At 39.3% G+C, this 24,687-nt stretch overlaps 2 protein-coding genes across 2 annotated transcripts in view; one reads left to right on the top strand and one right to left on the bottom strand.

Annotated features, from left to right (window-relative positions):
* The first annotated feature begins 5,496 nt into the window (after positions 1-5,496).
* Positions 5,497-12,433, top strand: LOC135071914 (late secretory pathway protein AVL9 homolog). The gene is made up of 7 exons (XM_063965782.1): positions 5,497-5,817; positions 6,099-6,296; positions 6,499-6,715; positions 10,143-10,332; positions 10,423-11,138; positions 11,406-11,589; positions 11,984-12,433. Exons 1-7 carry the CDS (start codon positions 5,749-5,751, stop codon positions 12,315-12,317), a joined length of 1,908 nt encoding a protein of 635 aa, XP_063821852.1. The 5' UTR covers positions 5,497-5,748; the 3' UTR covers positions 12,318-12,433.
* A 3,834-nt stretch (positions 12,434-16,267) lies between these two features.
* The window catches only part of LOC135072137 (kinase D-interacting substrate of 220 kDa B), a 39,970-nt gene continuing 31,550 nt past the window's right edge, over positions 16,268-24,687 (bottom strand). Inside the window, exons 27-31 of the mRNA XM_063966089.1 lie at positions 23,348-23,512; positions 22,559-22,661; positions 20,601-20,698; positions 19,576-19,666; positions 16,268-17,106 (exon numbers count right to left, since the gene is read on the bottom strand). Coding sequence (XP_063822159.1) covers positions 16,268-17,106; positions 19,576-19,666; positions 20,601-20,698; positions 22,559-22,661; positions 23,348-23,512 — 1,296 coding nt within the window. The remainder of the gene's footprint in view (positions 17,107-19,575; positions 19,667-20,600; positions 20,699-22,558; positions 22,662-23,347; positions 23,513-24,687) is intronic.

Here is a 24,687-nt window from a genome sequence, read left to right as displayed (position 1 = left end):
AAATGGAGCTTAGATACGTAGCCGCGTATATTATTCGGAGCATTTCAAATGATAGACCCCACGTCGAGGTTGATATGTGACTTAAAGCATAAAAGTTTCTTTGGTGGTGGAAGTGGTGACGGTACCGATGCTTTAACGGCGCTAGTAGCATTAGCTTCCTTTGCTGATAATATCTCGTCATCGTCATTGAACGTCGCCAAGTAATTCCTGCATTTGAATCAATTCATCTTGAAAACTCGCCGGTATAGGAGACTCTTGACGAACTAAAAATAACTATAAAAAGCTATAAGTAATTTAAATATCAGGTGATTCGTCTGCTCGTTTGCCTCCTGTCACATAAAAAAAAATCATTTTTATAGTAACTTTTTGAAACCTCAATTTAACCTTTGGTGATCAAATAAATAAATAAATAATGTAAGGCCTGAATTAAAAAAGTATAGTTTATAAATAAAAGAAGGCACAAAAAGACATTTGCAAATTCATGCGTGCGAACAAAAATTATTCATACCAAACATGCTTATTTTATTTTACAGTCAGTCAATCATCGTCATACAAGATACTAGCGACATTTTAGTATTTTACAAAACAACTAACAATGGCTAACAGGTACTACCGAAATTTTAACCCATTTGTAGAACGTTATAATAATGTCGGATGTGGAGCTACCGATATTTAAATTATTTAAGAAACATTCAATAACGTCGAATATGGTACTTCCGACATTTATCCCATTCAAAGAAAAGCTTAACAACGTCGTATGTGGTACTACTGACATAAAGTGTTACAAAAATAAGATTAACAATGTCGGATATGGTACATCCTACAATGTTAAGTTACTTGTTAGGAAATGTTAATGCAAGTTGGTATTACATTCAAAATTATTTATATTTAATATAACTGCCGTAAAAACAAATGACAACACGACGTCCGTTCATCCCGCTAACATAGCCAGAAGTGGGAGATCGCACGCGCTCTCCCTCCTCCGCGCACCGTTAAATACGTCGGGAACAACTATCCGGCATTGTTAACGGACTATCTAGGCAATATCCGACATTTTTAATGTAGTTATTTCAAAAACTATGCATAAAATCATAAATTTTCTTTCACCTGATGATAGCTTTGATTATTTACGCACAAATTATGCAATAAAATAAAAATGGCAATTTTGCAGTTCCGACTATGTTAATAGTCATGGGCGATTTATTTCATTTCATGGCAACATTATTGGAAAATAGGTCACAGGTCATAATGTTATCATAAACTATATGTATAATAAAATAAACAGATCACAGTTATTTAAGATAGGTGATAGAGCTAACTTTGGCTTTGCTGGATTTTATTATTTTCGTATTCATTCGTACATACACTGTTGATGTCTCATCTCAGTCCACACAATGATGGCAGTAAATATGTAATGCTTGATACATACAAAAGGCATCCATTCTGGATTTAACTACGCAGTTTAATAAAAGCAGAGGGTACTATTGCGTCGCTTAATCAGACAGAGGTGAGAGGTAGGTTTACAGGCGCGGGGGGGACGTCCAATCTTCACCAACCGTGGCAAAATCGGCGAGCCCGACTTAAATGACCTCGAGTCCTTATTGATCTGGTGACGGCTGTCTGTGACGTCACGGACACGTGATATCAAATATCCAGGCCAGGACCCATCTATCAAATTATTACCATTTATGGAGTCCTAAAGCTTTAACTCTCTTTGAATCTGAACAAGGCGAACAAGTTGCGAGCTTCTCTTGAATAAGTAACACAATACAGAAATTTATTTCAAAAACGTGTACACTGTACAGTACCTACCTACTGGACACGTGCCCAATTCCTTAGTTGATAAGATATTTTAGTTTTAAATTCATGATCATAAATTATTAACAACATGTTATCCAACATTTTCATAACTAAATTAAAAGTTAGGATAGTTCTTCTTTCTTTTGATAAAATAAGCAAACTTATAGCAGTCAAAATTAAATATAGTACCTCCACAGATCATTTTACAAGCGCGTTAACCGCGATTTAAATATGGCGTAAAGATAAGGCAAACGACGCGACGCGAAGCGACGACGTACAAGATAATTTTAGTTTCTAAAATCCATGGTACTATGTTCCATTCACTTGTTTTAGAGAATGGTACCAACAAAATAATAGTTTTATCTGTTTTTCTTTTCCACTAATAAAATTATTTATTCAAAATATCTTTTTCAAATTCAAAGTCTATGAACAAAAATGCCATAATTTTGAATGGAAATATTTGTTCAAATTAGGAATATAATGTATGGGAATGAAATAAATCAGATGGCAATAGGTACCGAACGTAGCATGACCATAGCAGGTCTGAAGAATCTTTATAAATATTGTTTGTTTGCCATGAACTAAGAACAAAACTAAAGTAAGTATAATATAGAGGTCAAATGACTTACCTGGATACAAAATCTTTTCCGTCATGCCTACGGGTTAAAAACTATCTTCCTCGATTCCTGAAAAAAAGAAAGGCGTTATTCAGTCAATGTTTCAGGAACCTACCACAGACTACGAATACCTACACAAGGAACAAATTAAACAGCTTAGGGCTTAGTTTCGGGTAAAATATCTATCATAAAGTGTGACTAAATGACTCCCATTTACAAGAAGCATGTGACTCACATATCATTTCATGTCAATGCTGACTTATCAGAACTACCTATTCCTTACTTACATTTGAGGTAACTATTTCTTAAAAATAGATATTCATACATTTTTATGTTAAAAGATATTTAATTAATCAAGTGGTATTTATGATACATCACTATTGTTAAAATACATCTTGATTAATTAATTACAAAATAAATAAGTACTTTCATTGATTATAAAGCACCATTGAATATTTTGGTTGTCTTGAAATCATAAAAAATTTAATAATAAAATAATGTGGATTGTTTTAGTAATTGTAAAGGTGTCAATGGGTATTACAAATAAGCTACTTTGTAAAATATTCAATGACAAGACACACCCGATTTAAATAATAAAACACTATAAAATATGTCCCGTTTACAACTGTAAACAAATGTTTACGATACATTCATAAATGATCCACAATGCATAATAATTAATTATCTACTGTAATAGGTAAGTAAGGAAAGTAGAAATACTTATCTATCAGACAAAATCATTGATAAATCTGAGTAAACATTTATTTTCACTGTTTCGGTAGGTGTCTGACTAAAGAATATGAATAGCAGCTAAGGTGAAATAGTTTTCCTATTCCTACTAGAATATTTTATCGATATTAGGATCTGTTACAACTTGTCTTGATAGTTTTCCATCCTAGGACTAGATACAGAAAAAAATAAATTTAACTTGGCTGACAGTCAAAATAAGCATTCAACAGGTTTATTCATGTTTGAGTATGAGAAAATAAAAAGAGGGTAGGCACTAAACAGTTAACAAACTTTGGTCGTAATAACATTCATTGCCGGTCATTGCCTAAATTAATAAAACGAACTTACAACATAAGTTTCAGTACAGATGAAAGTTTAGTAAAAACCCAAAAAACTAACCTCCGCATCCAAGCAATTGATCATGGTGAAACTTGATAGTCACAACACAATGAATCGTCAACGAATCACTTACAATTCACGTATTATTATCACATTTATTTACGTGGTCACAGCTAACTTACCAAAAGTTTCATTTTGGTTAGATGTAAGTAAAATGCGAAAATGGCGACGCATCAATAATTTTTATAAGACAATAGTTTATTACCTCAAGGTACAGTAATCGAAGAATATTATAATGCGAAGAAATTATTAAAATTGTCTTCAGATCATGAAAATACTTAGATTTTACAATAAAAAATGGACCTAAACACCATTTTTGTTTAGCAAATTTAAAAACCACAGATAAAATATAACTTCACTGACTGATTGATTGTCCCTGTGTGAGTGAATGAGTGGTGCAACCATAGACAGTGAAGTGCACACCTAGTGCACACTGGTCACATCGACACCGGAACCGGATAGCAAGAAAGAATTTGTGTATTTTTTATGCCTCAGGGTGACCAAAGTTTCTATTAGTTTTAGGATAAATAAATTCATTGTTTGCTTTTTAGGACTACTCAGAAATTTATATCTCTTATCAAACAAATTGCATTATTATTTGTGTGTTTATATGCAAAAAAATACTTCAAGAGCAATCAAAAGTTGCTTTTATGCAAATTTTGTCGGCGAAGCGAGAAGGCAGTGTTATGGGTACCTATTGTAATTTGTGTCATTTCAACTCAAATGCTAAGTATAGTCTTGATCCTTCTGTTGTGTGTTTTATCAATCATAATTGAGACGATTCTCAATCAACTAAAAAAAATACTAATCGTTCGTTCGTTTCAGCCAAATGACGTTTATGGAATAAATGACTATGACTATTACTACTGGGCCCCGATTGCGCTAAATATTTTCAACTACAACGCGACTAGACGATGAACGAAAATCACAAATTCGTATCGCGGTGGCGCTTTGACAGCTAGTTGAACAAAACGCAACTGCTTCTTTGTGTAAAAGCTGAAAGAAAGCTACTTTTTCTCAAACTCAAGTCAAACGCCTTCACAAACATTTAATTTTGCTGTTTTTAGTGAAAAAAAAAAGGTGTTCGGACTTTTATTAGAGAGTGATTAAATCCGTTGTTTCGTCCTTGTTTGCGCGTGAACTTTACCGCGATACCGATTTTGCACTTCAGCTGGAATGAAAAACGGAGAGCAACTGATGAAGAAGCGCCAATGTATTGGAGACGTTAAAAATTAGCGCAATCGGGGCACTGGACAAAGGCCTCCCCTAAGGATTTCCACAACGACTGCTCCTATGCTACCCGCATCCAAGTACAACCCGCGACCATTCGCGTTTCATCTCCAGTTGCGCGCGCTCCGTTTACGTTTCAACTTTGTTTGAACTTAGCTGTGAATTTTGTGCGTAAATTACAAAATTTACCTGAAAAACCTGGAAAAGTAGAGGGAAAGGGATGTGTTGCGGTGGGAAATAATATGTCCCTATGGGAAATAAACAACTAAACAATTTCTATTATGATTCAGTTTAAGTAGTTAAGATCTTAATTTCTTAAAATTGCATACTGAGCCCCAATTACGGTAACTTTTAACGTCTACAATCCAGACACGCTTCATCAATTATATTCTGCGATACGATTGGTCAAAACAGCTGACGTACGCTGTTTACGCTGGCGTACGTCAGCTGTTTTGACCAATCGTATTGCAGAATCAGAAACGCGTCTGGATTGGACACGTTAAAAATTACCGTAATCGGGGCTCTGTTTTTCTATTTTGGACTTTCTTTTTTTACCTTTTTTAATTATAAAAGCACTCTTTTGTCAGGGTTTGGATTGAACCTAATTTTTTCTCCTTTTTTGAATGTTGTAAAATTTTGTATTTTAAACAGAAAACATCTCGTCAATGGTATGGTCGTGGTATGGTTACGGTTATAAGTATTAGGTTGTCTTGTCTGTGATAATAACAAGAATTGGCCGTATGGATCTATATCCAAAGCCGTAAAACATCTATTAAATAAAAAAAGTCTATGATTTTTTATCTGTATCCCATTGCTTGTTTTTTTTTTATAAATGTCACTTTGTCTTTGTCACTTGTCAAATTACTCGGTGCCTGTCAGTCAGTCATAATTCCTATTTTACGAAAATACGTAAAATTATTTATAAAATCGTACGTGAATTATACACTAAATAAGAGATGCACAGCTAAATAAAATGTCTTCGTTGAATGAGCCGGTTCTTAACATCATAGTAATCGGGTTCCATCACAAAAAAGGATGCCAGGTGAGTAGGCGTCATTCCTTTTGTATAAATCAATACTGTTTTCTTTGTAATTATCCACGATATCGCTTTTATTAGTACATTAAACTCAAGTTTATTATACTTTTACTAATACTTTAATCATAAGCCGGTATCAATCGATAAGAATACATTATTACAGAATTGGTAATGTTGTTGTTCTCTGGTATTTGTTACAAGATGTTATCTGCCTGTGTATCAAGTTGAAAGTTGAGCTAAGTTATGGTTTTATTTATTAGGTAAAATTTATTCTCTTTTCGTTCTAGGTAGAGCATTGTTACCCGGAGTTGGTCCCCGGGCGCCCTACAGAACTGCCAGCGGCCTGGCGACATCTGCCCGCACTGGCTCTTCCTGATGGCTCTCACAATTATCTGTCAGACACAATATTCTTCAATTTACCTGGATTAAGTGAGCCAGCCCATACTGTGTATGGGATATCATGTTTTCGACAAATCCCTGTAGAAGTAAGAAAATATATTTAAAAGTTTTGAAATGTTTGTTAGATTAGATCTTGTGGATCTCATGAATTTTTGAACAATTCAGCTTGGGTTTGAAGGTCCTATTATTGGTTGGTGCAAATAAAATATTTGCAGAATTGACATATTATATTATTAACCTTTTTAGTGTGAGACAGTAATTATATTAATAGAGACCTTGGATTTGCAGCAAGTCGTCCAGAAGACTGAGGATATGACCCGTAGCTCTGTTCAAAAGAGTGTTTGTGTGATTTGTCGAGCACCCCTATTTGGACGTCTAGCCGTCAAATTGGAGCTGGTGGTCCGAGCGTGGTTCCTGCAGGGAGATTTCGCACAGACTAAGCTTTTGGAAGATGCTTACAAACACCTCAATAGTTGCCCCGTCCAGCTGGACCAGATACTGGAAGGTAATATTTTGGAAGGTCTCATAATAAAAGTTATTAAATTTAAGTTTTAATTTAATTTTTAGTTTTTATTTTAGTTTTAAGTTTATGTAAATATATTATAAAATTATTGTTTATTGAATAAAAAGTTATTAACCTACTTAAATAAAGAAATTACAGTAAAATTATTTTGAGATCTACTTAAGATCATTAATTGGACCCATTTATGCAAACGGGAACCAACCCACAGTTTGAGTGAAATTGAGTTAAGTACATAGATGGCGCTCAAATAACGCATTCTATCTTGCAAAAAAATTTGGTTCCTTTACAACGACTAACAACAGAGATACAGCACTGTCACTTGCGGAACCAACCCGCTTTGGCCAACTTTTAAAAAACTATAAAGAACTAAACAGCATGGTACCTAAACACTTAATTAAACTAATTATGCAAACCAGAACCAATGTTGGTTGGTTCCATTTAGCAAAAATAGTTACAATTTTTTTATAAATAAACAGAACCAAAGAGTTTTGTTCTTGTTTGAATAATGCAAATTAGGTTAGTCTTGAAGGAACCATATAGCATAGTTCTTATTCTCGCAAATTTCCGCAGTATTTACACGAAAATAAAAAATCCGTGTAGCATAGTTCTTAATAGTGTTAAAATTAAGCTTTATTTAAAAATAATAAATCCGTTATTATCGTTGCGTTGGTACCTTTAACATAAAATGATTTGAATAATAAATTTATGCATTTTAAAACTCTACTCAAGAAAAATTAAAGAGATGAGACGAGGCAGTATGATCTATGACCTTAGCCTGTTCTTCCAAACGAAATAACGACGTTGACAGATCATGAATGAGACGATTCGTGATGACTCTCGAAAACAGCTTGTAGACATGGCTCAGAAGTGAGATGGGTCTATAATCCTTCAACAAAGTTTTGTCGCCTTTTTTGAAGAAAAGTATCACCACACTAAACTTCTGTGCCATGCCGTAGGCGTTTTTCCCTCGAGGAGAACGGAATAAAACAGCTTCTGAAGAGCCTTTAGTACCGGCGTTCCTTTCAGAATCTCAGCCGTGATTCCATCATCAGTCATCACCCTGTGCCTTGTTGGTTTTCAGCTGTTTGAGAGCCATTCTAATCTCGTACAGTCGGGATATCTTCGGTATAGTGTCGGGTCAATCTAGCTCTTGGGTCTTCGGCTAGATTTGTGACAGGTGTACGTACAACTTCCGTACGTTCTGTATCTTCCGTCCGTAGAACTTCTCAACCTCTTCCAATAACTCAGGCCCCAACGAGAGGTCTCTGCCATCCTCGGTCTTCACCTTGGTTTGTAGGCTTTGGCCAACAGGCAGATCTCTTGCGAATACTTTAGAGCTCTTGTTACGCTCAATCGCTTCTTTTATACGGTCTGTATTAAATTGGCGTCGGTCGCGAGTCAAAGACTTGGAGATCTGTCTGTTAAGACGCCGATACTGAGCAGCATCTTCTGAGGACTGCAGAACCAAGTTTCGTCTCTCTTCCATAAGTTTATTGGTGAGGTCAGAGATCTTTTTGGTTCCTTTTTAACGACGGGTTTTAAAGAACTTAGACCCAATTGTCCACACTACTGGTCGTTTAGACAATTTCTACAAACCTGTCATTGTATTCGTCCACATTTTCGCAGTCTCCTAGGCATTCGAAACGATTTTGCAACTCGAGCTGAAAGCTTTCGGGTTTTAGTTGGAAGGGCGCTGGGCAGAGCGTAGACTTCATCAGTCTTGGGTCTGATATTCAATGTGCCTCTTACCATTCGGTGATCACTTCCTGTTTTGACCGAGTTGATCACAGAGACATCATTGAATATTATGCTTCTTCGTCAACAAGATGAAGTCATTTTTTATAGCGCCATTAGGATGCAGCCATGTCAACTTTGTCTGTTTTGGCTTCCTGAGGAAGGAGTTCATCATAAAGAGGCTCTCCCACTCCATAAAGCCAGCCAGCAGTCGGCCACCTGCGTTCCTCTCTCCATACCCAAATAGCTCCACTTTCAGCTCATTATCGGTTCGTTTACCCAGCTTCGCGTTGAAGGTGACCATAACGGTAAAATGGTACCGGGAGCTATGTATGGCTCTGAAAAGATCCTCATATGTACATATTCTCCACTTCGTCGTCGGGCTGTTCCGTGGTCGGTGCGTATACCTGTATGACCTTCAGCCAATACTGTTTGGTGATTCTGAGTATAAGGTACGCTACCCTCGCCGAAACACTTTCGATCTGAACCACGTTGTTGACAAGGGACTTGTGGACGATAAACCCGACACCACCCTAGGACTGCTGGTCGCCCTCCCGGAAATAGAGCAGATTTCCAGATTTGAGGATTATGGTGTCCTCCCCCTCTCTTCGGACTTCACATAATCCTACGATATCCCACCGCAACCTGCTCAGTTCTCCCTCGAGTTCGGCGAGCCTCATGTCAGTCCACAGTGTGCAAGAGTGTTAAAGATTGGCCAGAGGTCGTCGGAGTTGGTAGCCTGGCATTATCCGGTGATTCTTAGCACCCCCCGGGATAGGGGGGCCGCCGGGGACTAGGGGCCGTGTCTGTTCCCAACCACGATTTCTACAAAACCCTGAAAAGTAGCAACATAGAAGACGATATCGACGGTTTTAGCGGGCCTATCGATTTTGAGGTAGAAGACGATAATAATAGTGATTTTAGTTTTAAGGGTTCGTGATTCCATCGTATAATTTTCGTATTAAATGAAAGATAATGATTCACTATCTAATAAATGGCATTAAAAACTATATTTTATATAGAATGACTTTAATTTTTAGAAATATCACAACAAGAAATCTTACATCCGTTTTGCAAGAAGGAACTAAGCAACAAAATATGTTTTTGCAAGAAAGAACCAACCGGTTTTTATCGATTTACTTTATATTATAACTTTATGAAATTTATAAATATGATATTCCTAGATAGGCTGCAGTATCCCACATAAGATTAACAAGTAATCATTCATTAATATATTATGTACGCATTTTGCAACATCTGTTTACAAAAGTCTCGTTTTCTCGAAACCACCCTGCTGTGGGTTGGTTCTTGTTTGCATAAATGGGTCCAATTGCTTGAGTCTATTCTCAAGTGTTTCATAGGCAGGGTTTATACATGCTTCATAAACAATCTATCATGACGTAATATAGATAATATTATTATTGTCTCTTGACTACATAGTGTGTTTTTTTGATATTGATTGTAATTCACTATTTAGATTGGCAATCCAGTAATTATTCTATCTAAAACATTAAAGATGATGTTATTTTTGGCATCCCACCTTCATTGGCCTTAATGAAGCTTTTTCTACATTAAAATTTACAAAGTTGTTACACATTATTTTTACTCATTGATGCTAGATCTAGTTTTCATCACTGAGATCATTATCATATTTTTTTTTTGTTTCTTCTTTCAGGATTATCAGTGCAGCGTCTAGTAGAAAATTGGCGTCATAAAGCACTGCTGTTGTTCAAATTACTGCTGCTGAGACGCAAAGTGTTAATCTATGGTGCGCCTGCCGGTGCTCTATCTGCCGCTCTGCTTACTCTCCTATCACTGCTGCCACGCTGCTTGGACCACGGTCTCACTAATGCTGCCAATATCACGTAAGCAACTCATTTATAAAATTATCTACTTTATGTTTACAATATTCTTCATAGCAAATTGTGAATGGTTCCTTATTTTATTGTTTTCAGGCTATCAAGACCACTCTCCCCTATTCCTGTTACTGACAATAAAACAGCTGATAATATAAACAATTGTAGTGAAGCACTCAGTGAACCCTATGTCAATGGCACAAACCAAACTGATGAATTAACTCCAAAAGAAACCGGCAATATGCTAGAAGAAAAAGACAGAGTAAGCAGACAAAGTTTTGATGAGACTATTCTCACTGATGTTGTTGATAGACAAGACCTTTCCACTGGCAGGGAAAAATGCCACAGTATTGGGGAGAAATATAAAACTCAAAAGACGTTAGTAGAAGCACAACAAAGTCCCACTATGGCTAGAGATATGAGTGTTGATGGTCTTTATAATTTGACGGGACAGATAGATCAAGCAGAATGTGGCTTCCCGTTGCCTTTGTTTCAAGATGGCTACTTGTGTCTGCCATATTTGTCATTACAATATTTGGATTTGCTATCTGATCCAGCAGTTCAGGGCTTCGTGGTGGGTGCGTCTAATGTCCTGTTCAAGCAAAAGAGGCAGCTATTTGATGTGCTTGTGGAGTTGAACGAGATGAGGATAGAGACCGGAGATATGGTGCTTAGGAGACAGCTGGCTCTGGGGACGGAGGACTTACGTTTCGCGGACCACGTTGTGCGTCATGGGTCTACTCAAGGCGACGCGTGGATAAGAGATCAATTTTCTAGTTACCTTTTTTATCTCTTACGGACATCTTTATTGCCAGGTAAGTCTACCATTTTTCTTTTAAAGTAGTTTTCTGAGACAAATTGTCAGTTAAGTTCTAACAGTGTGTAAGTCAAAAATGTGCATTTTACAGGAGATTGGTCGGATAAAAGCACGCGGCATTAAATTGTTAAAACCGTTAAAAAATGACTTGCTCACAGTTAGAACTTCACTGACGAAACAAATGTATAGAATTGTTTTTGATTTGAAAGTAACTTTAGTGTCTGCGAATATGTTATTAAAACATGTGTTTCTGCATTGTTTACAGAGGGTAGCCGTGAAATAGACTCGTACAACGCTCAGTTCATGAGCGCGTTCAAGTCGACGCCGGCCTACCAGCGCTGGCTGGAGAGCACCAACAACGGAGAGATCGAGGCATTCTCCAACCTCGCGCCAGTCCATCCCTTCTCGGGGCAACTCTCCGTAGCCGACATGAAGCTCAAGTTCGCACAGTGAGTGTCATCATAACGTAAAGTAATTTTTAAAAAATCTGAACTAAATCTCCCGTCATCGAATAAAAATATGTATTTAATTTCGTTATCGCTAACAAAAGGATGCCAAATTCTAGTACTACCTACTTCAGTAAAGGATCTGATCCTTTTGAGAATTGACCGTATTTTTTGTGGACGTATGTAACAGATCATAAATCAAACTTTTCTTATCAAAATACATACATTAATTTGAGTAAAGATTGTATAGTCTAGTCGCCGAGCACGTAGAATTTTGTCCAATGACCCCTAGCTACCCATCCTTATCGCTCGCAATTAAAATTCTACGTGCTCAGAGACCAGCCTTTAGAAGAAACCAGTTGTGTCAAAGTCTTACACAGTCGATTTTTTCTCGCAGCACAATGTCTACAACCGAGGGCGGGCGAAAGGTGACCGCGGCGGTGGCGAGCACAGGGCGGGCGGTGGCCACGACATCTCGGGCCGTGGGCGGTGCCCTGTCGCAGGCACGAGGCGCCCTCTCCGGCTGGTGGTCGGCGCTCACTGCGCCTGCGCCGTTGGAGGCCAACGACAACCCGCCCTCCGACGCCGAAGACGCCGCCGAACTCCACGCCGACGCCGCCGAAAACGCCGCGGACCTCCTCGACGACAACCGGCGGCCCGACCGCCCCGACCCTCCCGATAAGTCGATCGACGACACCACCGCCAACATCGGTAAGATACAAGTCATTTAGTGGCCGATCAGTTCCTAGTTACGATGTGATGTGGGTATATTGACCAGTGTAGGGTTGGAATGTTAAGTTTGAACATCTCATTCTTTAGGCTTAATGCGTTGTTGACACACGCAGGGTCCAAAGGATGATGGGCACAAATGTATGGAAAGTGGTACCCGCTCCAATAACCATAACCAATATATATTTTAAAAGGCCTTTAGATGTAGGAAAATGTCTGCTATGGGGCCAGTTCTAATTCACGTTTTGAAAGCAGTAATTCCACTAAGTATTATAATGAAAGTATAACACAATCATCCATGTATACGAGTATGTATTATGACTACAATCTATTAATATAACTAAAAGAAGCATTGAAAAGGAAAGGATTATACCTACGATGAACTACCCAAGCTATTAGCCCTTTATTCGCTTTCATCATCATCATCATGATCATTTTAGCCATAGGACGTCCAGTTGAACATAGGCGTCCCCCAATGATTTCCACAATGGCCGGTTGGTGGCGGCCTGCATCCAGCGCCTTCCCGCTACCTTTATGAGGTCGTCGGTTCATCTTGTGGGTGGACTTATTGGGTCTTGTGGGTTTATTCGCTTTAGCAACCCATCATAAAACCCTTAAGAAGTAATAAAACTTTAACCCCTTCATTAATAAAAGTTACACCCTAGTTGAACTCTGGCTTAAATTGTCATTTGGTATGGAAATGTCATTTTAATCCAAGGTTCTTCCTAGGTGTAACTTTTTATTAATGGGGGTAGTACTTCTTTAAATAAAAATATTTATTTCACAATTATCCCCATCAATAATTATAGAGTTAAGGAAAGATGCTGGAGCAGTAAACCCTTCCTGCCTCGTTAACCTAAGTACCATACGATGGACACGTATGATACTTCTTCTTCTTCCTCGGTCCCTCACTGATGAGGATCGCGACCACAGATAGTGTTCCTCCACAGACTGCGGTCATAAGCTGTGTGGACCGCACGATGCAAACTCCCGCCCACCGTCTTCCTCACCGCGTCCGACCATCTCGTCGGTGGCCTGCCCCGAGCGCGTCCCCCTTCATACTGTATGATACTTAGGTTACACAAAAAGTATCTTTATCTTCGAACGCAACCAGATCTGAGGCTGGTGGCCATAGTAAATGATGTTCGTCTTGGTAAGACCTTTCAAATGACACTACAAACATAACTATTGGAGCCGGGTACCATTCTGCAAAAAAGTATGAATATCTTCGTACACAACCAGATCTGAGGCTGGTGGTCATAGTAAAAGTTGTTAATCTTGGTAAGACCTTTCAAACGATACTAGACTCATATCTATTGGAGCCGGGTACCATTTTGCCCATTGTCCTTTAATGTTAACGTGTTACGCGGTGACCACATTACTGTCACTGACTTTGTTTAACGCGAACTGTGAACTAAATATTCGCGTTAATTGTGTTCTATAGAAGAGGGTATACACATTTTCTGATCTTAACTCCCAATGTATTTCATCAAATACATTTTATTCCAAGGGACATCGAATTTGTACGCCTTATTTCGAGAGGCGCTAATTAGTTAGACCTGCTAGTTTGTGAGAAATGCTGTGTTTTGCTACACTTTTGACGCTTCTCGAAAGTCGTCTCGTCTATACTGGTCAACATACCCCGTCGATAATGTTAGTGTAAGTTGTTCAATGTTCATGTTGCCGATACTTCGCCGATTCCTGAGATTCCGAACGCGTCGTGTTGTTATCTAATATCTAACATAAATTCTTACACAGTGTATTCTCGCTTCAATTGTATACTTACAAAAAGTAATGTTATATTTTAGTGTAAATATTCACGCGAGTTACACAAGTGTCAATGGTGTTTTAAATGATTAATCTAAAACGAGGTTGCTTAGTCCTAGATGTCGAAGTAGTGGGTATCATTTGTGATTTTCGAATAAGCACTATTTTATTTGCACAAGGCTGTCCTTTATTATATGGTATAAAAGTGCGAGAATGATTACTGATGATTTAATTATCATAATTGAATTCCATTAATGTTTTGTAGATATTTTCACAATGAGCTATCTGTGCTTCCTTTAATTTTGTTGGTGATATAATTTATATTTTTTTAACTTTTTGTTTATAATTATGTATGTATATTGGTAATATGTTAAAAAATGTACGTAAATCTAATAGTGCAGTATGTCAGTCAACTGTAAAATTTCATAATCCTGACTGCACATACCTATAATGTTTGTATTATGTAAAATATTTCCTTCATATTGACAATAGTACCTATGATACCAAGTTCTTCCCATTTCAAATGGTTATTATGGTTTCTAGAGAGAATATTGTAATCACTGGTGATACGCATACGAGGTAAGACTCACATACTGTGTAGTGTGATGTTCAAGTTGGAGGTAACAATTTTTTAATGATCAGGCATCTCATGGTTGAATATTATGCTTTTAAATTAATTAAATATTATAAGAATGCATGTATAATAACTTCCACAAAAGTTATGAATGGGTAGTAGTTATAGCTGAAATATGTATATCATTGAAATGTAGATATTATTAGTTATTAACTAGACTTTGATACACTTTGTGATCTCTAAATTTAGTTCGTTGTTGAATATGTACTTGATATAATTTTAGTGTTTGATAAGCTGATAAGGTTTTCATATGGCTGCATACTTAATAAAAATGATAAATTAATATCTTGATTGTCTCACAATGCTCTCTAGCTTTTGTAAAACTCAATTCCAAGTTATTAAATCAAAGCATTTGGGAAAAATATATTTTTATGACTTATGACTATTCATGTGTAACATGATTGTAAAATTAGTGAAAGAAAACGCCGTAAATCAACTTCCCGAATAGAATAAATAAAATAATTAAACGAAATTGTTTCGTTTACGGGAAATACATGAATTTAGGATACCTAGTGTATAGTTTAAGGATTGATTTTTCGATTTCACTTATTTCCAAACAAATTAATTGATCCATTTAGTAGTATCAGATACAGTAACCTTTTGTCGTAAGCTGCAGTAAAAACGGTCGTGTGTAGAAGAACAGTTACTGATTTCAGGATTGTAGCTAAGTAAAACGCTCATTATGTGTAAGACGATTATTTCTACCATGCCGCAAAATGAAATGTTATGTTTTTTATTTTATAATTTGTGTACTATGTTTACAGATTTGGGATTCTATTATTCTGTAAATGATTAAGTTATTCTTACCTATTTATTTAGTAATTACATTGTAAATGTTGATTAAATTGTGATTTCAAGAAATGTGATTGCTTTTCATTTATAATACCTATGTCACACTTTAACTTTTTAAACATGCCGTTTCGTCCAGCCTTTCTTCAGTAGAAACGCAGGCCTAATGCTAGCTAGTAAATCTGCTGCTATCATATTATTGGCACTGTCCGTTGCTTTCAAACGCCTTAAAAGGCGAGAGACGGGAGGTCGGTTTTTGTTGAACGTTTTGTAGAGACGTCTACTTTGACGATACGCTAAAACCGAAAATGTTCAAGATCCCGGGCCAATTTTAGAATGGTTTAGAACAGCACGATTTCGAGAAACACAATGATTTTTTACGTTTACATCATTACTTAGTACTCTTCTGAATGGAATTTAGAAAACCTTAATCACATATTACATCCTATATGAATATAAACAAAAAGACAAGATTGATCGAAAACAAAATATATTTTCGTATTCTTATGGATATATATCACAATTCTGGGTACAAGTACTTTATTACATTTAAATGCAATATCGTTTTTGCCGTCAATTTGTGAAACATTAAGTACCTACAGCAGCTACAGGTATCATCGAACGTATCAACGTCAGATAAAAATTGAATAATAATAAGTACACAAGAGGTACGTAGATTCCGGTCGGTCGCGAACGTTTCGCGACGTAGAGGAATCTCAAGTTATCGCCGATCCGTCACTGGAAGCGAGGGCGGCGCGCGCGTCACACGGCCTCGTCGGGCTCGTCCCAGGGCCACGGCGGGCCCGCGTCCAGCGCGTCCTGCCGCCACAGCGCGCGCCCGCTGTCCGTCGTGCCGTGCGCCAGCAGCCGTAGGTTGTACGGCTCCACCATGTTGCTCAGCGACGCGCCGCTGTCCCGCCGCGCGTGCCCGTGCCCGTGCCCGTGAGCGTGCGTCGCCTCCGGGCCCGCGCCCTTGCCCGCCGGCAGCAGGTCGAAGTCGGCGCCGCGCGGCGAGTCCAGCTCCGTCAGGTCGGAGCGCGGCGACGGGTCCGAGCTGGCGCCCTGCTCCCGCTCGCGCTCGCACTCGACGCCGAGCGGCGGCGGCGGCGGCGGGCGCGGCGGCGACACCAGCGGCGCGGACTCGTCGTCGCTGGCGGCGGGCTCGTCGCGCGCGGGGCTGCGGTCGCGCGAGCCGCCGCCGCCGCGCGCCATGATCTTGTCCTTGAGGCGCGCGAGGCGCTCGGCGGAGCTGACCTTGCGCAGCACGTCGGCGGTGCGGCGCAGGCCGCGCAGCTTGAGGTCGACGACGGGCGAGCCGGAGCGCGTGGAGTCCTCGACGGAGCGCGAGCGCGCGGCGGGCTCGGGCGCGTCGTCGGCGGCCACGAGCAGCGAGGAGGGGCGCGAGCGCGCGCGGCGCGGGGCGGGGCCGGGGGGGGCGGGGCGCGGGCGCGCGCTGAAGGTGATGTGTCCGTCGTCGGAGTCGTGCTCGTTCTCGACGCTGAAGGTGACGGCGGGCGGGTCGGCGAGCGCGCGGCGCCGGAAGCTGCCGGCGCCCTTGAGGATGGGCGCGTCGCGCGGCGGCGGCAGCTCCGCCTCCTCGTCTGAAAGGACACGCGGTTACATCGAGCGGGGGAGAAGCGTGCGGGTGCGAGCGGGCTGGAGGGGCGGGAGGGCCGCTGAGCCGCCGAGGGAGGAGTACGTCCGTCGGGGTTGAAATTAAACGACCGAAAACTTTTGTATATTTATTATTACATAATCGTGTAAATACATCACAATTTTCAGTGGGAATGCAATGTAGAATGACGACGTATGTCGTCCCTCGAGTGATCGAACGGCTTAGCAGCCGATTAAGTACTAATTGCATGTACAAATAAATGGAAAATGATACATATTCGAAACTCTTAATTCTATTATATTAGAAGAACATTTTCAATAACGTATGAAAAAGATATGTTCCAGAAGGAATATGTTTTGATAAACACTCGTTAAGTACCTACGCTTAAACTACAATATTTATGTTTTTCACTGGGTCCCAGAGTTAAACATGATTCATAATATCGTATTATACAACAAACAGTTGATATTTTTAGAATTTGAAAAGAATATTTAAACCGTCTAAACTTAATTTTCTAAAATGTCTCCTAAACATCACAATAGTGGGATAATAATGGCACATTTAATAAAATGTTTCTACAATTTATACATTAAATTTAATGGGTTAAAGTAAAGGTATAAAACTATACACAGCCAATTATTAATAAAATAATTTTATCGCAAAAATGGAATGCTAGTAATGTCTTTTGTGTTTGTTCGAAATAAACAGAATACGATCCTAATTACCAAAATGTAAACAATAAACAACTTTTGAGTTTGAAACTTTTGAGTACTAAAATATGGATTATGTAATTGACAATTTACATTTATTGCTTCCAATAACAACAATTTGTAATATAATTTCTAAAGCTACATTCGAGATATAGTATTAAAAATGTCGGAGTTAACGTAGTGACGTTAATCTGTAAAAGTCAATCTAATATTTGGTAATAAAGGTATCTATAATAAATTCGATCGTTTTTAAAGGATTTAAGGGTCTTTTGTAGGGTGATTTGTGTTATGCTTTATGGTGCCATGCCGTATCTAAAAGCAAAATGATGTAGCAGTAAATGTTCAGAGTAAATATGAATTTCGTTTATTTCTAAAAACTATGGTATTATTACCTACATTCTCTTCATATCATAAATATTATCTCCATTATCTATTAAGTGTTCAAATATTTTTTAAGGAAATACTCGATTACATAGTCACTCTGTATGTAACATATTTACTTTTTTGGATGCCGATAGAATATTTGATACGAACACGTGTCATACAGAATAATACTGGTATTCAGTCTTCGCTGTATGATAAAAAACTTGCTAAATAATTTTAATACTGATCAAATTAAGTTTAATATCATAAATTTTAAATAAATAACTAAATGACGATAAGCTAACACACGCCAAATTTTATTTTTTGACGACAAAATAATAAGTTTTGCCATTTTTCTAGCCGACATTTTATTATAATCAAATATGCTATCGGACTATGCTTCGCATTATTCAAATAAATGGTTGTGGATGGATGGTCATCAAAACATATGTCTTGATTCGACTCAATCTCGTAGTTAGATTATTTTATCAACAAGTTGATAAATGGATTTTGATGAACTTACTAGGCGATCTGGCACTGTGGAAAGGGTTGCTATGAAATGTAATACTTATCAGGCAGATAAATTAATAATTAATAACAAACTTCGTCGTGTATAGAAGATACACCGGGACTGTACTTTATGTCATCTTACGGTGAACCGTATTCGACAGTACCATGCTTATTCGTTTCAATAAAGCAAGCTAAAGCATTTGAGAAACTACATGCATTTTCACCTGAATCGAAAATAGGGTAGTTGACACATTAGTTAGGCGATTGACATATTTTTATGAGCTGTCAAATCGAGGTCCATAGATTTTGTATGTAGACAAGCTATGACGACACTTCTCTGTCAATTCAATTACGCAATATTTTGGAAACTAATTGGGTTTTCCGATATTCTAAGAACCCATTTATTTTTGGGTGTGCCTCGGAATTGGTTTATGGTGTCAACTACATACCCTTTACTGTTCCCATATCAGGCCTGTTCACAAACTATTCGGATATGCCTCCGTTACTTTAGTGTCAACTATCAACCCCTCTTTACAGTTGCTATTGACTAGTGAGTCTAGACACTTTTTGATCAAATCGACAATCGAATCCGTTGTAATTCCATAAAATAAGGGTTCCTTGTCAGGACTACGGAACCCTAAAAAGACTTTTCGACCATCTTTCCAAAGAAACACTGTCATATTTTGCAAGTTGTCTAGGCGTCACACACAGATATGTCATCGGTGTCGACTGCCTACAATTCCTACAGCAGGATGTTCACAAGAAAATGTCATCGGGCAGGTTGAGGACCACGTCTTTGTGTTGCGGAGGCGGGGAGGGGGCGGGCGCGGGTGGGGAGGGGCGGTGCTCGCGGATGGTGCGCAGCGGCTCACCTGGGGGCGGGTCGTTCTGCAGCACGTCCTCCAAAGCCTCCTCGTTGAGCGTCTGCAGCGCGCCGCATATCATCTGCTCCTCGAGCGTCACCTGTGTTGAGGGCACAATCAGTAGGGCGGACACAATCGACCGCGGATCTAACCTTTCAGATGACTTTCAGCGTCCAGACTGGATCGCTAGAAATAATGATCGTTTTAGGAATACACTTGGCTGGTGATTTCTTTTTTCTGTCATTAAGCGCACAAAGAATACTACAAAAACAAAGCTTGGTGGCGTTCTACAACGCAAAACATCTTTCATATATCAACTTTATCTGTATTTTGATAACATAAAGAATAAATAAAAATAAAATCTTACGTAATATAACGGCATTGAGGACCTCTATAAATTCGCGCTCAGTAACGATATTTTTTTCTAATATTAAGTATAATTTGACACAGTTAAAAAAGTCGATATTTCTTCATACTATCGACACAACTGTGATTTCCAGAACCAAGTAAAATACTATAAAAACAACTATTTGAATGAATGTGATATGTCTATGACTCTATGTGTGTTACTTTGTATCTTGAAATATTACGTTACATAACTAAAGGGGTCCTAAATTGTATTAGTGGATTTGTTCTTAAACTTTAGGTGCCAAATAACGGCAGCGGAAACAGGAAATTCTAAACATGCAAGAGAAGTATCGTTTATAGTTTTTTGATCAGCCTTTCCAATGTAATTCATTAAACATTTTTATTTACTAACCATACAGAACACATAATAAAATAAACTAAATTGTGCAGAACAACTATAGGTGCCTAGTGCAAAAATGTAAAAAAAAAATGCTAAAACACTGATACTATTCACACGTCTAATAATCACCTGATATTCCGCATATGGCTGCAAAATTTTAATGTAATTTAGATCAAATTGTAATGAGTATATTCCTTGCTACATTTAAATAAATACTACCATTATGTATTTTAGAATTAATTTTGTTCGTCTAACTTTGTAAAAGATTTGTAATGAATTTAATTACCTGTTTTTCCACATTTGACGGGCGGCTGCGTTGGTGTTCAATCACTGGTCTTGTTTTCACCGAGTCAGGCTCTGTTTCTGCTGCTTTATCGGTAATTACTGAAAAACCGTAAAAATGCTTAGGAAAGATCTCATATTTTCTTCTTATTTACTCAGTTGTATTTCAATCATCTAAATCCGGGGCTAAATCAGCCTTCACTGTTCTATTAGCGGCCAGTATGTATCAGGATAGAAAAGGCAAGAATATTGGTTTAATGAGGATCAGTACTGTTGTAGAAAATTCAATAAAACTAGTATCTACGTTAATCTTTAAGACATAAGAAAGATATATCTTTTTGAATTATCCAAATCGGACCATTACTTACGAAGATATTAAGTAATAAACATAGGCCGTTTTTGCCGCTAAAAGTCAACGTACGCAGGGCCGCGTGACGTCACTATATCCGAATCGAGCGCAGCCGGCGTACTATTGGGATGGAAAATATTTTTTTCCAGCAAAACTATCAGTTTTAGAAAAAAACTTTTAATAACATTTATTCATCAAAATAAAGTAACCTATCGACCAGTAATTTTTAAAAATAAAAATTGTGAAAAATAAGTATCGCTATGTCCAAAAACCACATTTTCATAGGATTCGATGCAATGCGGAGACGCGGTTGGGGTGAGTGTAACTTAATGATTATTTGTATTGAACATAATAATACATAATATGATGCTAATAATACCCAGTTTCTGGCCTGGGGGGGAGAGGGGGGGGATTAGTCATACCCAGCTTATAGCCTGGGGGGAGGGGCAAGCCTTAAACAGCTTCTGGCCTTGGTGGGAGGGGGGGAGAGGCAAGTCATACCCAGTTTCTGGCCTGGGGGGGGGGGGGGTAAGTCATACCCAGCTTATGCTTATGAGCTGGGGGGAGGGGCTAGCCTTACCCCCCCCCAGGTTCTGGCCTGGGGGGGAGGGGGGGGGGGGTCAAGTCATACCCAGTTTCTGGCATTTCTGGCATGGGGGGGGGAGGTGTATGAGGGGCAAGCCTTACCCAGCTTCTGGCCTGGGGGGAGGGGTCAAGTCATACCCAGTTTCGGGCCTGGGGGGGGGGGGGGGGGTAAATCATACCCAACTTCTGGCCGAGGGGGAAGTCATACCCAGCTTATGACCTGGGGAGAGGAGGGGGGGCGGGGGAGTCATACCCAGCTTCTAGGCTAAGATTAAATAGATTTCCAGGAGGGAGCAGCTGTCCTTTCCTGCAGCAGCTGGCCGCCCATGGGAACGGCGAATAGATAGGTAGGTACGTAGGTTTAACTCAGAAAAACTAAATAACAGGTAGGTATTGCGTGTACATCGAAATTATCTTCATAGCAATGTCTTGTATGTAGCCTAGGCAGAGTGTATCTGCCTCAGCTATACCTTATTGTTAGAAGTAAATAAACTAATACTTATACATTTTTATATTTTACTTGGAAGAAGACAACACTTTATGAACACTTTATTTGAATAAATCGCCAAATATACCACCGCGGAGACCCCAATCGCGTCTCTGCGTTCCATTGAATCGTATGAGCGTATGGATTTTTTGCGTTATTTTTCACAATTTCTATTTTTAAAAATTACCTATCGATAGCTTACTTTATTCTGATGAATAAATGTCATTACAAGTTTTTCTCTAAAACTGATACTTTGGCTAGAAAAAAATATTTTCTATCCACGCAGTACGCCGGCAGCGTTCGGATCGGATATAATGACGTCATCGTCCCCGCGCCGGGCGGTCAGTGAACTTTTTTAGTAATTTGGCCATAACTTCGTCAATTTTTGTCGTAGAACAAAAATTTTTGGACTGTGTATTAAGGATTTCTTAGCCCTATAAATCTGCATTCACAGCTAAAAATCGAAATGATCCTCATTACATCAGCCGGGTCTACAAATAGTCTAGAAAAAAAAAATTAATGCGTTCCATATCTTACTTACCATTTACTGTAGGTGCACTGGTAGGCAAGTGGGCTTCGATCTCACGAAGATTTATGATCAACAATTTGAACAACTCCCAGTCGCCGAAGGGCAGTTCTAGAATCTGAAAAGAAAAAAGGTTTATTACTAGTGTGGTGAATTTACCCTAGATAAATCATGCTTGGCTTAGGCGATTTACAGCAAAGATTTGGCCAGGATATCTTTAAAATAAGCATCAGTTTCCCACAATAACAAATTGCACATCCCGTACTTCAATATTGAATTAAAATACTGTATTATGTATGTGACTTTGTTGGTGTACCTAATAAATAAATAAATAAATTGATGAGAACCTGTCTTTTTCGAGATTGGTTTGCCGACCCCTACACTTTGGAGACTCCTGGAACGCCAAACAGTAGTAGAATAACCGAAATTATGATTCTGAAAGCTAGAAGATGAACTTAGAATAGAACCGGTGCTAGGTCTTGCAGACGGCAGGCAGCGAGCGCGAGGCCGCAGACGCGGTGTTTCTGCAGCGCCGCCGCCACCGTCTCCCACACGCGATCCACGCTCAGGCTCGAAGTTTAGACAAAAGCCCTAACTGATCCTGCAGGGCTACTTCGTTTACGTAGTTTTGGATATCTGTCACTGTCACTCATGCAATCTTGCTTTTTGTGAAATATCCGAGCATTCTTTGTTTTTTGACTTACATCTACGTGATTGTGCCTTGTTGCGCTCCTTAGCGACGTCCAGCAGCAGACTGTAGCTGAAATAATATTACCCAAAAGAGAGCTAAAAGTATTAACTTACCGGCGCTAGGTCCTGTAGCCGGCAGGCAGCGAGCGCGAGGCCGCAGACTCTGTGTTTCTGTAGAGCAGCCGCCGCCGCTTCCCCACCTGCTCCAAGCGCGCCCCGAGCTAATGAGCACACGCGGTCCACGCTTAGAGTTGATAGACGGAGGCCTGACACGTCACCCTGCGAAGAAACATAATAATAATGAAGTAAGGCACGAAAGATTATCAACCTACGGTTTGCACCAAGGCTGAGTGGAGTGAAGAAGTGTTTAGATTTACATTAAATATGCGATATATTTTGGTGTAAAAGCGTCACTGACTGGTATCCCAGGGATGGAAAGAGAAGTAGAGGTCGGCAACAAACAAGATGGGAAGACGACCTAAAACTCACAGTTGGACACTATTGGAGAAGGGTAGCACGTGACAGGTCCCAATGGAAATCGTTGGAGGAGGCCTATGCCAAGAGGCAAACTGAGCTTCGGGATATTTTATAACACAGATCTTATTATTTAACATATTTTGTAACTATTATGTAACCAAGTTCAGAATAAAAAGGCTTATTATTATTATTATTATTATATATTTTATATGGCAATGGGGACCAAGATGTCATGGATTATGTCCATTGACTTACCCCATCGATAAGAATTAGAGAACTTTTCTTCTATAGAAGCAATGTCAATAGGTCGCGAGCTCAATATGGAATTCAAAGCCACTTTTCATTACAGCCAATTGAATAGTTGTAGTTCCGATATCACTTCACAGAGCAAATTTTAATGCTGGAGCGAAGCCATTTCAAATTACAACCGTCACATTTGTAGCTTGTCTAGTGGCGCAAGTACACTTAACTGTTTTCAGGGCTAGAAGTTGGGTCTTGGAATTATTGATAACAAATACCTAATTTGCCATTATTTTTGGTAGTTATCAAAACGCAATTCGGCGCAATTTAGCCCACCCACATCGGCTGGTTGGAGGGAGCTTGCGGCGCTGACTGGTTGCCGGGGAGGACATAAGTAAGATATAAACTAGTGATTACTTACCAGTGCGGAGAAGGTGGTCCTCAGTATTAGATAAGGGTTCTGCGCGGGCGCTTTCAGCGGCACGGTGTTGACCCAGCTCACCCACGAAGGTTGGTTAGGAGGCTGACTGGTTAGGAGGGACGAATGCTGCATGGCAGTCATACTACAAACTAGTGATTACTTACTAGCGCAGGACAGGCAATTCGCAGCATCAGATAAGGGTTCTGCGCGGGCGCTACCTGCGGCACGGTGTTGACCAATCCCACCCATATACGTTGGTTAGGGGACGCGGGCGGCGCTGACTGGTTAAGCAGGAAGGAGCTACTCACCAACGCAA

The sequence above is a fragment of the Ostrinia nubilalis genome, chromosome 5 (genome assembly GCF_963855985.1).
Source record: "Ostrinia nubilalis chromosome 5, ilOstNubi1.1, whole genome shotgun sequence".
NCBI lineage: Eukaryota > Metazoa > Arthropoda > Insecta > Lepidoptera > Crambidae > Ostrinia > Ostrinia nubilalis.
Note: the sequence above shows the minus strand (reverse complement) of the source record. Positions and strands in the feature narration are given on the sequence as shown.